The sequence below is a fragment of the Doryrhamphus excisus genome, chromosome 3 (genome assembly GCF_030265055.1).
Source record: "Doryrhamphus excisus isolate RoL2022-K1 chromosome 3, RoL_Dexc_1.0, whole genome shotgun sequence".
Classification (NCBI taxonomy): domain Eukaryota; kingdom Metazoa; phylum Chordata; class Actinopteri; order Syngnathiformes; family Syngnathidae; genus Doryrhamphus; species Doryrhamphus excisus.
This window is the reverse complement of record NC_080468.1, coordinates 11651329-11670285: the sequence shown is the minus strand read 5'-3', so window position 1 is coordinate 11670285 and position 18957 is coordinate 11651329. Positions and strand designations below refer to the sequence as shown.

The window sequence follows — 18957 nt, the reverse complement described above, 5'->3', positions numbered from 1 at the left end:
TAGCATTGTAGAAATTTTTTGGTTATTATTTTATTGTGACACTTCATGCCAGGTGTTAGCATGCTAACAGCTAGCATGCTAACTACGGTAATTCAGTTTGGCGTCAACATCGCCAGCATTCATACACAATTTCGCCAGTAACTGTATATTTCTAGTTGGTATTAAGATGTTTATGCCATAGACGTACATTTATGGCGTGGTGATACATCGTCTCGCCATACCACACCGGCTAGCTAGCTACTAGCCAGCTAGCGTCTAGCTTCACCACACAATACATATTGTTGCTGCTGCTGCTGCTACTACCAGACCACCACAAAGCGTCTGTATTAATTTTTGAGTTCAAACATTTTAATTTTTGTTTACTTTCAGACAAATGACTGACATTTTTATGGAATATTTATGTAGAATCCAAAAACCTCAATCCGGTTTCTTGGACAACTTTGACAAAAGACACAACAAAGACATCACAAAGATGAACAAAAACACAGTTTTCCAAAAGCATGGCACTTAATTGTTTTGAGAAAAAGATCCACAGTACCACAACTATAAGTCGTATATGTGCTTTTTTTTAACGTACAATAATACTTCGATATAAGAATGCAAAAAAAGGCTTGTGAGTGGGCCATCAACTGTCATTAAAAAAATCCCATAAAAATAAATAACAAATCTCTAAAGAGTGATATGGGTACCTTTGGGGAAAGCCATAATATTAATTTCCAATACCGTATTTTCCAGACTATAAGTCACACTTTTTGAAATTGTTTATGTTACATAAACACTGGACACCGTTTCAATTCATGTTTATTTTTGTTTAGCTGAATAAGCATTTTGTTAGCATATCTTACAACTATTTAGCCTGTTCTTTATTATTTTATTGTTAGAACTTGCCTTCCAAGAAGACGTAATGTCTGTTTTGGTAGTAGTTTGTAAAATAAATTACCCGCAAAAAATGCGACTTATATATGTTTAAGTACCTAATTAAGTATTTTTGGCCTTGTGTGACTTATACTCCGGAGCGACTTATATTCCAGAAAATATGGTACATATTTATTGTTTTGTATACGTAACATCATTGTGGTGAAAAAATGTGCTGAATGTATTAGATTAATCAGACATGGTATTAACTCCAGAATTAAAACTCTCCCTGAGATGGGTACACTGCAAAGATGATTTGAGTTCACATTCCGTATTGTCATAAATCGGAGTTTTGTTAAACACAGTTTAAGGACCGTATGGTCAGAGTGCTTTTCTGCTGCATTTGCATGATTTCCAACACAAAGCAGCTTTAGCAATTACCGGCATAGTACAGAGACTGAAAGAGGCGCTGCATAAATTACAAAAGGTTTCTTGCTAGTACATTGTAAAAATACTCTTGGGCAATTTAAGATGAGGTCTCTGCTCACCGTCAAGAATCTATTCAGTCCCTGAGCAGAAGTTCACATAGTTGGCTACAAAACTGCAGAATTTAACCTCTGTTTTTGTCAGCGCCCTCACTTTAAACTACTGCTATCCTACAGAAGTATTTGTACACAATTTTGGCTTTATATACCCGCTTAATGGATTTTCACATCTTCAAAATCATACCATAACTTGTATAATAAAAATACAATACATCAGATCAATGTATTTATTTATTTTAAACATTAGGGAGCTGCAATGACGTCAGCCTCTGATGAACAGAGGCAGCATTGAATGGGCATCCATCTATTTTCTATGCTGTTCGTCTTCTAATGCTTAGTTCAGATTAGTTAGAGCATAGAAAACCTGTTTATATCGAGGTAGCGGTGGGGAACCTTTGTTAGCGTTAGCAATTCGTTAGCGTCAGCAATTCATTCCAGAAGATCCCACCTTAAATGTTCATTCATTTCTTTCATTTGTCATTTATGTGCATTTTGAATTATTTGTAAAACTATAAATGTTTGTTTTGTGTTAACATTTTTGGGAGTCAACTGCTGATGACATCATAGACGGGCGATGTAAGGTAGCTAACTTCCGGTTCTGGTTGCCATTTTGTTTAGCGAGCTAATAAGATGCTAATAAGGAAAGAAACAACGACAGTTTAGTTTTGTGCTTTACATTGTGACTTATTGTTTTCACATTTGGGCTATTTTTTTAGTTTTTCATTCACGGGCCGCAACTTTGGACACTCCGGAAGTACACAGTATGAAAATACGCTGTTTTGTCAATTTTGGTTTTACAAAGCTAACGATCTTTTTGAGGAATCAAACTGATTACTAGGGATGTCCGATAATCGGCTTTTTACCAAAAACCGATATGCCGATATTGTCAAACTCTCAATTTCAGAGATTTTGAGGTATTTTTTTAATATCGGCTTTCATGATCTGGAAAAAGTCTGATACCAATATCACCTGATATTGCATTTTTATGCTGATATCCCTTACTAATTACTATTTATTAATTACTATAAATGATATGTGCTGGAGGGTTGACAGAAGTATTTCATCTCAGGCACTTCTCCACCATTCCAAGCATAAAATTGCCAAACTAATACCCCAACATAACATTTTTGATACAGCTATTTCATCTCAAATTTGATCTAATTCACAATATTTAACATTCATAAACGTTCTTCTGTGCTCCTCCACATCAGAATGTCCACTTCTTGACCAAGAAGTCTGTTTTTTTTCTAATTTGTAGGCACTCTTGTGTCTATGAGGGGCTCTCCACTTTTACGCTTGTAACAGTTGCTGTGAAGCACCTCTGGAACAGGCGCTCTGGATCTGGAGGCTGGTTGTCAGAATGCAGCTTTCTGCTCATGAAGTGTTGTCTGACTCCCTGTGGACCAGAAGCACATGTTGCTCTTGACACATTGGATCCCTCACCTGCTGAAAAGCACAGAAAAGAAGCAATCAGACATGATCATGTTGTTTGTTTTTTTTTTGGTTTTTTTGCTGCAGTCTTCAAATGTATTATGTAGGAAGTATCCTATATACGTAATACATCAACTCCATCATTCATAAGAATCATCTGACGTAAACTCACCCGGGGGTCGCAAGGGGATGTTGTTGTCAAGGCGACTTGGTTTGGTAACAATGAAGAGGTAGCAAAGAACACATACTGTGATGAGGAAGGCAAGAAGGACCACGGCCGCAAAAGACAGACCAACAAGAGCCCAAATACTGGGAGGAGAAGAAAGGATTTAATATTAATTATTTGAACTATTATAACTGGAATTCTTAATTAATAATCTCAAACTTGTAAGTTTGGGTATTAACGAACGTAAACAATGTGTCCCTGGTATCCAAAACATATGCATAGATAAGGAAATTCTACATATTTTTGTCCCAAATTAAGAATTTTCAATCATAAAAATGGCTAAATGAACGAAAACACAAATGTAAGATGTCAAAATATGTCATATATGCAGTATATAGTGTATTAGCTATCTACTATAGAGTTGCTGACTGGAGTGAGTTGTGGCTGACAGCAGCTCCTGTGTGAAGTTAACTCCATATAATGGTATTCTACATGACTGTACACTGATGAAATGTCTTATTTATGTCTAAGATCCTGTTCTTAGGATTTTTATCAAACAAAAAACGTAATAAAACACTGTGCCAGGTTAGTATATAGTTATACTTAGTTGTGCTAAGTATAGTTGTCCTATACATATCACTATATTGACAGTTACTATGGTACCGATTATGTCATTGTATGGTAAAAAAATAAATAAAGAAAAATAAAACATTTAAAATTTTTTTTAAAAATTTAAAAAATATCAAAAATGAAACTTTAACTATATTAGGAAAGAAGGAAGTGAACAAATGTAACAGTTACTGATTGTAAAAGTGCCAAATGGAGGGGTAGGATTTAATAAGCTTTGCTTCTTCCTACTCCTTTTGGACATGTGGAACTGTGAACTGATTATGTGATGCATTCAATTGTAATCTGATGCATGTTCAAATTAAATAAAACCATTACCATTACCATACTTGCATCGAGACAGGAACTCGATGTAATACACAAGGAACCACTTGACAATCCAAAGCACAGAAGAAGAAAGAACACATGTACAGAAATCCGTCATCTTCCGTTTCCCAGAATTAAAGTGGAATTACTTCCATGAGTCATTATGGAGTATAGAAATATCAGTCGAATATCGACTTGAGATGAGTAATGTCCCTAGAAATATTCACATATGTTGACTTATCGCCAAAGCTCACTTCTGGTCAGGTGACATCAGTTAATTATGATTATTGGTATATCAGTATTGAGAAGCAGAACATAAATATATATATATTGTGCATCTCTATTACTGGTTGAATAAAATAATGAAAAATTTGAAATGAAAAATGTATACATCACTTAATAATTTGACATTAAGGAAAAGGTTTGAAAGTAAAAAAAAAAAAAACAAATTACCTCAGCCACCACATGTACGTATAATCATCCGGATAGAAGCTGTTGGGGTCATCGCAGCAGTACTTGACATCATTAAATCCACAACAGAACGTGGCAGCAGCGTCATTTCCGGCTTTGGGGCAGTAGAACGCGTCCACAAACACACCGTCAGTGTTGAGGTATTCTGTGCATTCAGCACTCATGCTGCAGAGGGACAACACAAAAGGACACCAAGATGAAGAAGAAGAAGAAGAAGAAGAGTTGCCGGCTGGGTGCCCACTCGGCGCTAGATGGTGTGTGTGAGCGTGTGCTTGTGGTCATGATGGATGATGGAGAAAATGGGTGAGCCCCCCCCCCCCCACACACACCCCCACCCCTCTCAATCTCTCTCTCTCTCTCTCTCGCTCTGTCTCACCTAGTCACGTGACTCACTTATGTCATGTTTCTAATATATTGCACATCTCACAGCATTGCACTCAGGTTAATACATGTCTGCCACCAACTGTTTTTTATTATTTTCATAAAGGCAGCATCTTTCTACTTAATATAAGAAAGAACTTCTTAGATTTCTTTACCTTTATCCCTGTGGAGTATTAGTCAGAGGACAACTAAAACAATATCTTAGCCTTGTCTCGAATCAACAAAAGGCTTATCAGGATATTGATTCTGGTCTTCCAGTTCAAGCACCATCACCATAAGACCACCGTGCTTCCTTTTTTTTTTTTTTTTTTTTTTTATTACTGTTGCTTCCATAGGAGCTGATAATTTCACATGCTCAAGGACATTAGTGGGTGTTTCTCTTCTCTTGGGAGCTTTTTATCATTTTCATTTTCACATTTTCAATAGATAAAGTGATGTTTTTTTCTATTGTTTTGGGGGCATTTCCACTCGCAGAACATCGAGAATTAAAAATACATTTTTAATTCATATACAGGGAGTGTTCATAAGCAATTTAGACCCTGCAAGAACATCCATTAATGTTCATGACTCCACAAGGCACTTTTTTTTTTTATAATTTTGATGTCGACTGACACGAGGAAGGAACTAAGCAACAAAATAGAAAACCAGCATGAATATGTGAATGCCTAATGAAACACATTAAGGATGTGAAGAATGAAAATGCATCACATTATAAAGAAATGGACGGGCTGGAAGGAAAGTGTAAGCTTTAAGGAAGCAAAATGATGAAAAGGTATTGTATTTGCATTATATTGCAAATGATGTGCACAGTGCAGTCAAAACGTATATATAATTGTGACCGGGCTTCACTTAACACACAGGTCTTATGCCAGTGCATCTGGAGGAGGAGGGCAGCAGGAGAACACAATATTGCTCCAACCGAGCAACAGGTGGTCAGATGTCTGCAGTCAGTAGAAAAAAAAACAGTCATCATCGCTGAGGCAGAGTAAACCGAAAGAATGTCGACATTATGAGCATCTGGCATCGGAAATAAATATCGGAAAGTGACATATTATGTCAACAAGTAAAAGTAATGGTTTGCATGAATCATTATGAATAGACATGCATGTTTTCCCCGTGCATGCGTGGGTTTGCGCGGTGGATGAGTGGTTATTGCACAGGCCTCACAGCTAGAATACCCGAGTTCAATTCCACCCTCGGCCATCTCTGTGTGGAGTTTGCATGTTCTCCCCGTGCATACACTCCGGTTTCCTCCCACATTCCAAAAACATGCTAGGTTAATTGGCGACTCCAAATTGTCCATAGGTATGAATGTGAGTGTGAATGGTTGTTTGTCTATATGTGCCCTGTGATTGGCTGGCGACCAGTCCAGGGTATACCCCGCCTCTCGCCCGAAGACAGCTGAGATAGGCTCCAGCACCCCCGCGACCCTCGTGAGGAAAAGCGGTAGAAAATGAATGAATGAAAGGTATGAATATGAGTATGAATGAATGGTGTACCTTGCCTCTGGGATAGGCTCCAGCATCCATACCGATGCAAAATAGATAGATATTACACAGTGTCACACCAAATGAACTTTGGGTGTTGAACATGTCTGGCCATCAAAATGAATGAGGAGAACACCAGGACGAACAACTCACTCTAATCCCAGATTATCTCTGAGTCCAATCCAGAAACAGGGGAAAAATTGGCAGAAGAAAGGGGATTATTTGACAGCGGTGGTGGGGGGGGTGTGACGAGCAACTGTTGATAAATATTACACACATGCAGACACTAGTAAAAATGTATGTAATCATATATGTACATATTGATGTATTGATTAGAATGTGGGTACGAGAAGATAATATCAAAGTATTGACACTGTTTTTGTGAATGTGGAGCAACTGTATAGGGATCTATCTATTAATATGCAACCTGTTATGCTTGTTTGCACCTGGATTGGTTCATTTTACATTACTTGGAATACTTCACTTCACTGACACTGCAGTGCATCAGAAACCAAGGCGCCCTCTTGTTTTTGTTTTTCTGTACGTCTTCGAAAAAAAAAAAACAGCAATTATTAATTTATAGGCTGGAGTGTATCGTTCACGAATTGTGGTTTCATGTGTGTGACCTCGGAAAACAGCACAAGTCCAGAGTCTATGCAGGCACAGATTACACAGCAGATAGATGCAGATGTGACATCTGGGATTACAATTAGAGTAATATCATCCATCATGTGAAAGCCTGTTACTCTGTTATGGATGGAAATGAAATGAGATGTCTTTGTTATAATCTGCGAGATGTTCAGGGTTTTAATTTCCTTTAATTTCCTGATTCTTCCTTTTACTATTTCATCTATTTTTCTTTTACCTTGATATTTATTGACTTCTCCTCTCAATTTGATGTCAACAGAGCAGGTCATGACCACACAGCTGTGTCTTTTCACTTAATGCTTCCCTGACCGAATGTCTTTCTGAACATCATTTTTACTGAGAACAAGGTGGATTCACTCAACCGCAAGAAAAATGTCGAGATGTTTGGTTCGTGTCGGAAGATTTGTCATGGTCCGGATGCTCAGAATGCACACACAAAGGTGAAATGCGGAAAAATGGGTCTTTAATTACACGCATGAGCAAGCTTAAGGGGAACTGCACTGTTTTTCGGAATTTTTCCCGTCATTTACAACCCTTGCTTTCACTTTTGGCTGCATGGTGGATGAGTGGTTAGTGCGCAGGCCTCACAGCTAGAATACCCGAGTTCAATTCCACCCTCGGCCATCTTTGTGTGGAGTTTGCATGTTCTCCCCGTGCATGCACTCCGGTTTCCTCCCACATTCCAAAAACATGCTAGGTTAATTGGCGACTCCAAATTGTCCATAGGTATGAATGTGAGTGTGAATGGTTGTTTGTCTATATGTGCCCTGTGATTGGCTGGCCACCAGTCCAGGGTGTACCCCGCCTTTCGCCCGAAGACAGCTGGGATAGGCTCCAGCACCCCAGCGACCCTTGTGAGGATAAGCATTAGAAAATGAATGGATGAACCTTTCACTTTTCTGTGCCTTCTAGAGAGCTATATATGAGCTAGCTACCCCACTTCTCGCCCGAAGACAGCTGGGATAGGCTCCAGCACCCCAGCGACCCTTGTGAGGATAAGCAGTAGAAAACGAATGGATGAACCTTTCACTTTTCTGCGCCTTCTAGAGAGCTATATATGAGCTAGCTACCCCACCTCTTGCCCGAAGACAGCTGGGATAGGCTCCAGCACCCCCACGACCCTTGTGGGGATAAGCAGTAGAAAATGAATGAATTAATGAATGGACCTCTGTAAACGGACCAATATGAGTAAGACATCAACATTTGTGCAGGAGTCCACTATAATATGTAGTACACCGACCTTAAAGCTGTGCTAGTTCAGTCAAATACTTTGATGTGACACATCAAAATAATTTAAAAGCTTATAAAACACACCCAAAAAAAAAAAAACTTGTGCATTTCATTTTTGGTTTGTGGTCTTGAACAATCCGCTGTCCAATTGTTCAGAGAGCCCTGTAATCCAGCCTTAGATGGGAGCCGTGCAGCTCGGGCCTAATAGGATCGCAGTATTAACAATAGCACCAGCTGTTGCAGGGCCCCCCCTGTTGGTCACCAGGAAGAGTGTAAGGGCGGGGGTGAGGCAGTGAGACAGGGGAGGGAGGTGATTGACGGCGATCAGGAGGTTGTCTGTGTGATGCTGTCAGTCTGCATGTGGAATAACCTTGGAAGCAGCTCGGTTAAGAAACTACGGAAGTGTATAGTTTGTTTTTTTTGGGGGGGTTGGGGGGGCAGATTTGTCTTATTTACCACCCGTTACAATTAACAAAACGTCACTTTTTTTTGTTGTTTTCGATTTTGTTTTGTCCAAGCAGCTTCTATGCAGGCCTGATTTAAACTGTGGTGCAACCAGGCCTTCTAAGTGCACAGGTGGTTGCACTCGAAACTTTATATGGCTGAATAATCCACAGTAGGGGCGGGGGGTCTACTTTAGTGGGGTTTTTTGGGTTGTTTTTTTTTTTTTTTTTTCGTCTGAGGAGGGTTTACCGAATCACATTCAGGAACCAAGCACCAAGCAGCTTTAAGGAGGATCTTGGTGGAGGATGGCAGTGGCTCTGGATGAAGTGTGGGGGCGGGTGAAGAACGTCTGCAAGCAGAACGGTCTGCTGATTTTGTCTGTGCTTGCTGTGGTAATTGGCTGCCTGCTTGGCTTCTTCCTCAGAGGCAAGCAACTCTCCGAACAGGTCAGTCGGTTCAGTGCTTCCTGTTTACTGTGATACCCCCGTCACCAGCAACCCACACGTCCCTTTCAAGTACCACACCTGTTTCTATCAGATTCCACCGATGATGATTTTCACGTACCACACAATAAAAGCAAGTGCATGCAAGTATGCAAATGAATTGTGATGTCAAACCAATTCTGTGGAAAGATAAATCATAACAATCCCGACGTTTCAACGTTCATTCCCATGAGCCTCTCAGATTGCCTACAGCTGCTGAGGGACTCATCTATGGATAGAGATTCACGGTGAAGAGATTAGTGGTCAATCACTCACAGAGACATCAGGTCAAGAACATACCGTCATGTTGACTTATATAATTCACGCAACACAGAATGAATTGAGGCATGACTTATGTGCGTATTCCTGCTATGATCTTTGGAGGGATGTAGAATATTATTTTTTTAATTTATAAACACGGAACACACCAAAAGAACGATTGGACACTAAAAAATTTGTTTGTTTCTGTCAATTGTCATATTTGGAAATAAACTGTTCATGCGTTAAAATTTCCCTTCTATGCGTAAACTTTTGCACGCTACACTCCTCCACGCTCTTGCATCTTTTTTTAATACATGGAAAAGAGTCATGCCGAGCTCTTAGCAAATGCACTCCTGCCACCTTGTGGTCATTTTTACAGCTTAAGACTGCACCAAACATGATGTCTTCCATTGTGCTCTTTCATCATCACTTGTTTTTGTTTCTCATGCAAAACAAAATCAAAGATGTACATATATATATACGGTATTATACGGTACTATAAGTGGCACAATGCCAAAAATGCTTAATTAGGTACAAAAAAACATACATAAGTCACACTGGAGTATAAGTCGCAATTTTTGCGGGTAATTTATTTTACAAACTACTTGACCAAAACAGACATTACGTCCTCTTGGAAGGAAAGTTCTAACAATAAAAGAATAGCTGTATAGGTGTAATAGGTGTAAGATATGCTAACACAATGGTTATTCAGCTACACGAAAAATAAACATGAACAGAAAAGGTGTCCAGTGTTTATGTAACATAAACAGGTTTTTCATTAATAAGTCGCTCTGGAGTATAAGTCGCAGGAACAGCCAACCTATGAAAGAACGTGTGACTTATAGTCCGGAAAATATGATATTTATCTATATATATACATATATACAGGGTCAGGCAAAATGATGACACATTTGTAGGCTAAATAAAAGAAAAAGAAAGTAAAGAAACAAAAAAATCGTTTTTACTTTTGAAAATTAAATCAGTTCTGGCCGTGCGAGGTCGGCCGGTTGAATTTCGTTTCAATGCAGATCCAGTAGCTCTGAATTCGGTAACCCATAACAAGATGGTGTTTCGATCTGGTACGGGATCATGTCTACCAAGATTGAAGTGCAAACGGAACGCTTGTTGTGTTGCAGTTACAGATTTGTTTGTTTTGATAAACGTTTCCACAATGAAAGCGCGATCACTCACCAGTCCAATTATTGGCAGCAACTGAAAAAGAAACAAAATACAATGGCGTTATAAAGAAACAAAGGAAAATGGCATTATATGTACTTAAAAAAAATAAAAACACTTTTTTGTTACTTTATTTTATTTGCCTTTTATTTAACTTACAAATGTGTCAGATAATTTTGCCTGACCTTATATATATATATATATATATATATATATAGCAAATGCGTTAATAGTGGCAACAAAAAAGACACCTGTATGGTATTTTACAATTATAGTGGTACCTCAGTTAGCATGTTTTCAATGTCAAAATTTAGCCTCGGTTTGCGTACATTTACACTGATTTGTGTTCAGTAATTTACACATCTGTGTTCTGAATGTATTTCATCACGAAACATCCTTGCTGAAAGCCTATTAGCTTGCTAATACATGGATACAGGAACCAGAAATCAACTCATATCCCGTCTATGATGTCATCAACGTTTGACTGTGTAGTTCTTTGCTGACTAACACAGTTATGCCACAAGTCTTAAAAATGTTAACACAAAAACATGTCTTTATAGCTGTACAATTATAGTTTTACATGCATTAAAAATTCAAAATGAATATATTATATAACCAATGAAAGGATCACCACCTTCATGTTTTACCATGAGTCATTTCTTAAATTAAAAAAATTTATAACATTTTTTTTTGGGCTTTTTTGGAGTTATTTTGCAGTCATGATCAAAACAAAAGCACTAAGGTGAGAAACAATATTGAATTTAAAAAATAACACCAAGGCAGATTAATTGAATTTACAGTATTTCTAAGGGGTGAAAAATTAATTACATGCACAAATGCCAAAAATGGTCCTATAATGCAATGTTTAAGAATCCTTGAAAACATGCCTGGATCCGACCAGCGATATATAACAGATATATAAAACGATTACATGGAGTGAATTAATGAAGGTCACTGTGACAACATAGTGATGAAATGCATAATATTTGCTCCTTATTGGCGTACTCTTTTTTTTTCGAAGTCGAGAGAGAGAACTTTAAATGATGGTTGCATGAGAACTTAAACATGCCTGGTATAGCTGCACTGTCAATTCATTTGTTTATGTAGGTTTTGTCATGGAAAACACGCATGATATATAACATGCCTTTGATGGCAATATCTGACCTTCCAGCATAGACTACATGGCTCAGAGTATACGGCCATTCACCGGCCTTGTGAATACACTCCATGCTTACAGAATGTTTTACACACACACACACACACATACACACACAGCCTTTGACCCTAAAAGCTTTTTAGTGCTCGCTCATTATGTTGCACAAATGGATGCTCTAGTTATGTTTTAATCAGTTTTATTCCTTATTGTTTTGTCAGTGCAGTCGTCCACTATAATCATTACAGTAACTGATCATAATATATAATTCTTACCATAATAGCATGGTTTGAGAAATAAGAACCGAAGGAAACCCTGCTAGTCGTTATCCAATTTGCATTCATATAGTAGCTGCCTTCCTGGAAATGTTTGTATCATTACAAGTGTTGCAGTTTTCCAATAGTTTCTCTGAAATGCCAACAATTAGTGTGTTTTTTGGTTTAAGCCCAAAATGTATGCTATAATTTTGCACCGTCTTTCCTCGCACACATTTTCCAGTAAGCGTACAAAATATTAAATTGCAGCTATTTGTATGATTTTGATAGATTTTTTAAGGCACACAGAATGTTCGCTTTTTGGGCGCGCGGTTGCATGTGTTAATATTTCACACAGCAAGATGCCTTGTCACTTCCTGGTTGCTGCAATGGGAAATATGCAGGCAGAGTTCTTATAAAATGCACTTCTGCCACCTTGTGGACATTTTCCTGGTATCTTGTGCAAAAAAAAACTAAACATAAAAGTCTATGACTTAATAGGCTGTGTCCTTAATGTATTTTCATCCTTAGTTTGCTTATACATATAAACAATAGCCAGCAATCAGCTCTGTCACACACCTATGATGTCATCAGTGACTCTGCAGTTCTTTGTTAATTAACACAGTTACACCACAAGTATCCAAATTGTTAACACAAAACACATTTTTTATAGTTTTACAATCATAGTTTTACATGCATTGACACGGACACCACCTTAATGTTTTGCTATGAGTTATTTCTTGAATTCTTGTGTCATCCTTCTTTATGAAATGCGGCAATTGCAACTTTCTTTGGCTCGATTTTGGGTTATTTTTGTCTTGTCCATGTCTCTTTTATGTGTCACATCTAATTGTTTTCTACATGTAAAACTACAATTGCAAAACTATAAAAACTATTCTTTTGGCTTTTGTCGGAACACATTTCGTATTCATGATATCACTAAGCGAAGTTCCACCGTAATGCAGTACCGGTACTTAAAATACGCACATACTACATTGTCTTGAAACAATTACTTTTGAGTCCATTTATCCTGTTTTACTCCTATAACACTGTTACTGTCTTATTTGTTTACCTTTGAGTGACTATAGTGTGTCATGCTAAGTGAATACCACAGCTTACTGTGATGTGTAAATAGCTTCATGATTTTACAGTTACCGTGTTTTTCTTACAGGAGGTGAAATATTTTCAATTTCCTGGAGAGCTGCTTATGAGGATGTTGAAAATGCTCATATTGCCACTTGTCGTTTCCAGGTAGGAGCAACACATCTACACAGAATTTCTACACAGAAAGATTTTTTTTCACTTTTTATTAAATAAATACCATTTTCCAGTGCATGTAATATGACTAGTTGAACCATAAAAGTCGTTCATTGCCGTTGTACCCCTCCTTCTGGGAACTAAAACCACAAATTCTACTTCTTCAGCATCACAATTGAAAAGACTCATAATTCCTTCATCACACACTTTGTCAGCCTCTCTCTCTCTGTATTTCATTGTTGCTTTTTGTGTCACTTTTGACACTTTTCAGGCCATTAGCCATTTAGCTTGAGCTAAAGCTTTTCATCACACATAAGTCCAGTCTTTTGAAACCTGTTGGTGATAGTGGAAGTTTGGCTGTCTGAACAGAAACTGTAATAATTCTACACTTGATCATACTTAATAAAGATTTGTATAAACATAAAGGTGATATTAGTTTCCACTTCACTCGTCCACGTTACTACTTTTTGAAGCTGCACTCTAAGCATCATGGGAACTGTAGTTTTGTGCATTAGCCGTTTCATTGTACAAGCTGCAGGGTTCAAAGCGTGAAAAATATGTAGCCGTTTTCAACATTGGAAATTACGGTATTTTTTCCCCCCATGAAAATGGGTCATTTTTTCTGCAGAAAAATAGAATTCACTGTGCTAATTTTGAAATAGGGCTGTACGGTGGTCAAGTGGTTAGCACGCAGATCTCACAGCTCGAAGACCCGAGTTCAATTCCAGCCTCGGCTATCTCTATGTGGAGTTTGCATGTCCTCCCCGTGCATTTGTGGGTTTTCTCTGGGTACGCCGGTTTCCACCCACATTCCAAAAACATGCTGGGTTAATTGGCGACTCCAAATTGTCCATAGGTATGAATGTGAGTGTGAATGGTTGTTTGTCTATATGTGCCCTGTGATTGGCTGGCCACCAGTCCACGGTGTAACTCGCCTCTTGCCCGAAAACAGCTGAGATAGGCTCCAGCACATTTGCGACCCTCGTGAGGATAAGCAATAGAAAATGAATGAATGAATGAATTTTGAAATATGTGAGAATAAAAGTAAAATTCACAGCATACATGTACCACAGTTAAAAAACCCCACAATTTATGCTTCACTGACAATATTTTTTCCTCAAGCAGTGAAATTCTTGAATGCACCACTGTCACTCTTATTGCAAATATTAATCCAAAATCGTATCCTGCCTTGTGAACGTAGCCTTTGGCTATTTTAGGTCCAAAGCTCTTAGTTGCCTGCATGAGGTCAGTGATGTCCAATGCAAAAAAAAAACAAAAAAACCCAAAAACGAATGAGGCAAACACACCGGTTACATGCAGGGTGCTTTGTGCAATAAGCTACTTACAATTTATGCACCAGTAAAGTCTGGATGAGAAGTTAATCCATCCTCCCTCCCGCTGTCTGTCTCTCTCTATGTCAGCGCTTTTTTTTTTTGTCTTCAATTCATTCACGTCAAACTTGAGGCACGTGAGAGCAAGAGCCATTAATGAGAGCTAATCTTAAATAATACATGCAGGACAGGAGATTGAGATAGAGATAGATCGCCTCACTGACAAACAGCTTCCGTATATCTCAGTAGTCTATTTCTATTACTGGATACTGCAGAGTGTGTCGAGTTAGTGGTGCACAGATCGACTGGTTGACACAACGCATGGTTCAGTAGGGCTTATCTGGGGGTGAAATATCTGACCTGGCCCTATAGCCTGTCTGTCCCCATTTTTTTTTTCCTCTCCCAACGCCATCTGCGCACCAGCCAAAGAGGAAACCAGATTATCCCATGGACGCGTCATGCAGAATCAATGGTCCCTCCACAAATGCTTTCCTTCCCCTTGCATCAACAAATGAGGGGCAGAATCATAGGAGCAATTTATTTATTGTATTCCACTTAGTAAATAAAAGAACAATTGAAGAGCAAGAAGATGGTAGAGAGTCGGCAAACTATATATTAGTGAACAGGCTGTTCCTTTCTGACATTTCCGAGAAGAACTTAAATACACATAATTATATTTTGCAGGAATAACTTATGAGAATTACACTACACTTGCTGAATGACATGTTTAAATCCTGCTAAGGGAACGGGAAACGTACCAAACTTGACTGGGAATCCGAGCACTCATATTAATGAAACAAATCGGTGGACATTATATGTTCAAGCACTAGGATATTCTTAACAGAGGGATTGATTACACCACACAGAGTCAGCAATTCTTCCCACTCAGCTGAAGGGAAAGAGGGATTACTTTTACTCATCTCTGGTGAGTGATTCTTTGACTGAGGATTAGGTACCTTGAACAAAACGCAGGGTTAGATCAGGCTTTCTTTCCACTGTAAATATCAGAGGTGGAAGAAAGTCTGTGTTTGGACTCAAGACTCAAGTCGAGTCAGTTACGTCAAGTCAAGTCTGAAGTCATAGGATTGAAATTTTCGAGTCCTTGCAAGTCAAAAACACTATTTAGTGTCAAGTACCGGGCATGGATTAATTGGAACGCCATTCAAACATACTGATGTGTGATATAATGCACTGTGAGGTGTTCAGGTGTACTCGTAATTTTGAGTGTTAGGCGCTAATTGTTTTGCATTTTTAATCACGTACCCCCTATGCCAAAAAATACGCAGCGCCAAAGAATTTTTTGTGAATTTTTTTATTGGCGCACCCACACCTCCGTCCCTCCCACCGGCACGAATGGAAAAGAGGGAGGAACAATACAATCTCAACCAATCGAACAACACCTCTCATTGCCTTTAAATGTGCAGGGCACACTGGACTGCTCATCAGAGATCGGGACTTGTGTAATCTATTCCTGTGTCATGAACAGGAGTACAAAATTAAGTGAAATTTACATTAAACACAGAAGCAATCCAGGCATCATGCTTGTGATTCACATGTGATTTAGTGTAGTTATTAAAGATGTTGCTATGTAGTACAATACAGCAAATACAGTGGTACCTTGGTTAACGTTGTTAATATGTTTTTCGGTTAACATCCCAAATTTTTGCCTTGGCTTATGTTGGCTTGTAAAGCATCTAAAATATCATCCGGTTTGTTTACGCCGCCATCTTGGATTATGCGGCCAAGACGAAAGCTTGCAATACTCTTATTGTATGGGTCCACAGGCGCCATTTGTTTGTACCAGAGTTGTAAACAGACACAGAACAAATGGGCTATGCAAAAAAGAAAGGCGATGGACCATACCGACGGTAAAGACCTGCAAATTTTACAGCTCTTCCATATTGAGAGGAGCCAGATGAGGTGGCATGGACATCTGGTCGGGATGCTTTGGTTAGAGTCTGTTTTGGTTTGAGTAGTATCTTCTGATACAGATCAATGATGTTAACCAAGTCACCATTGTACATGATCTTTGCATGAATAAACCTGTCATCTGAGTTGCTGAAGGTCAAACCAGAAGTTGCCAGAAATCATAACCCTCCTTCAACAGTGCTTTGCCTTCTTCTTTATGAGCAAAGGATTACTGTAATGCTCTTGCTCAGCAAAGGTGCAGGAGGGAGCGTAAGCCCCATATGCTTCCAGATCTTGCGGAACAGCTACACACTCTTGTGCGCAGGAAAGCAGGCAAACCACTGTAATCTCACCTCGAACACGCACTTCCATTTTGTCAAATGACATTTTGAAAAATTGGTCAAAATAAATAATAAGCTTGAAGAGTTTATCGCTATAATCAATAATCAATCATATTCAATCCCAGCCATTTTTCAAAGAACAACTCCTCATTACCAACCATTATAAACAGTTTTGACTGGTCTTTTAAGGCACAGAATATCATGTTCGATTGCAGTACTTTAGTAATCAGTAATAGTACATATGTACATTTCAAGAAAATATCAGCTCCCAACTAAAAAAAAGGAAGAACACACAAAACAACACAAAAACACATTTCTTTCCCTTTTCCGTGCGTTCTAAAGTGAGAAAAACATTTAGCATGAAGCAGCTAACAATGCTTGAAATGGGACCCATCTATTATGACGACAAAGACCTCTCCAAAAAAAAAAAAAAAAACAAGCTACGGCGGCATTGTTATTATAAGAGCGAAAGAACTAATTTTCTGACATAGTGACACAGTCCCCCCATACCGAGAGGTAATGTTAGCTACCCGGTATCCTGCTGCATTTCCTGTGGATTTGGACAAGTGAAAAAAATCATGCCCTTCACGTGTTTACTGAAATGCTGACAATAAACCTGATAGGTTGGTTGATTAGCGGATACTGGCTCTCATCATCACAAGGAGGACTCAGCTAGATGCTCTTTACCGGAGAACTATGCTGAATTTACCAGCTCAGCAGGGAGCACAAGTTGCGTGCTGGAAGATACAGCCATCCAATCAGTCGGTATCCTGGTGAGAGTGACTATTTTATTATGGTCTTATGGTGTCTTTCAATATCTGGATCAGGCTATGTAAATCCATTGTGGTTTAGGATTGATTTCATCATTTGTTTAGGCTTCCCAGCACAAAACAATCAGTCCTGTCATGTACGGAAACATCTGAACAGTGGAAAAACAGTGTGTGTGTTCTTTTCCAGGAGATTGATGTTTAGCAAAGCCACCAATCGACCTCAGCTTGACTTTTTACTTATGATCTGATTTTGTTGTTTTGCGGGTCGAATCTGTGCCCAGAGAAGAACCGGTCTCTTGTGCATCGGTTTAGTCGTATTATATTGCATTGTAATTCTAATCACGTCAACATTTAGCTCGTAGACCAAAATAGAAGTCCCCCTCGGTGGGATTTTCGGATTAAAACCTTATTTCTGAAATTGTAATACCGGAAATAACAGTTAGGAATATGGTTGTGGGTGAGTCCATCCCAACTAATAACCTTCATTTTTTTATGACACCTGAGTTCGAAGTTTGGTTAGAGATAGTGTTACAGAGGCGATACAGAGGCGGCGTATTAAACCTTGAGTATTATTGGAGTATCTCATTGCCAGGCTGATTGTCCTTTGGTAATCAATATATGGTCATTTTACTCATATTCAACTGTACAGCTCTGTCTTTGATGTGAATTTAAGTGTGCTACTTTGTATTGATTTTCATTTCCGAACATTCTCATGCATGTGAAGGAAATTTGCAGCAATAATGGGTCAGTCGTCTTGCCACGGCACACTGTAATAACATGGCTGATGTGCATTCACATCAAAAAAAAAGCAGACATCAACCCATAAACATCCAGACCAAGGCTACTACTAGATAATCACTGTTATTTTCAGCAAGTATAGATAACACCATTTTCTCCTGTTAATGGTGGTACTACATGTTCTCATTGGAGTGGCCGCGTTCTATTTGTTCTATTTGTAGGACGGTGACCAAACCTGACCAAAACGTACTCGGATGTACCCTACTTGTACCTGCAAAATTTTAGCTTCACAAGCTCTCTTGTGTCACGTTGGATGCTACACTTTTCAACATGACAGTTTGTTTGAGATCCCGAGTTATTTATTTTGTTAAAAAATTGCAGAATGACGTCACGTCATATGTCAAAGAAATAACAATACTATTATTTTTTTTATTTAAATTAATTAATTATGAATTTTGTTTAATTATTTAGATTAATTAATTATTAATTTAATTAATTAAAAAAATATTAAAAATACTGTCGATTATTAAATAACATACAGATGCTAACATTATGTGTATAAATGCATATGCGTGTATGTGAATTGACAAGTGCGTGGATGAAGTTATTTATTTTGTTTAAAAAATTGCAGAATGACGTCACGTCATATGTCAAAGAAATAACAATACTATTATTTTTTTAAAAATTGATTTAAT

At 38.4% G+C, this 18957-nt stretch overlaps 2 protein-coding genes across 6 annotated transcripts in view; one reads left to right on the top strand and one right to left on the bottom strand.

Moving 5' to 3' along the window:
* Positions 1-349: 349 nt before the first annotated feature.
* The window catches only part of LOC131125231 (protein shisa-like-2A), a 41768-nt gene continuing 23160 nt past the window's right edge, over positions 350-18957 (bottom strand). For 4 of the 5 annotated variants that reach the window (XM_058066569.1, XM_058066570.1, XM_058066571.1 and 1 more), the window contains 3 exons: positions 4384-4566; positions 3004-3140; positions 350-2846 (listed from right to left, as the gene is read on the bottom strand). In XM_058066569.1, coding sequence (XP_057922552.1) covers positions 2671-2846; positions 3004-3140; positions 4384-4565 — 495 coding nt within the window. In that variant the 5' untranslated portion in view covers position 4566 and the 3' untranslated portion in view covers positions 350-2670. The remainder of the gene's footprint in view (positions 2847-3003; positions 3141-4383; positions 4567-18957) is intronic. The other variant, XM_058066573.1, reaches the window with a different exon arrangement.
* The window catches only part of slc1a7a (solute carrier family 1 member 7a), a 29809-nt gene continuing 19671 nt past the window's right edge, over positions 8820-18957 (top strand). The window contains exons 1-2 of the mRNA XM_058066566.1: positions 8820-9037; positions 13089-13168. Of these exons, the coding sequence (XP_057922549.1) occupies positions 8897-9037; positions 13089-13168 (221 nt within the window). The 5' untranslated portion in view covers positions 8820-8896. The remainder of the gene's footprint in view (positions 9038-13088; positions 13169-18957) is intronic.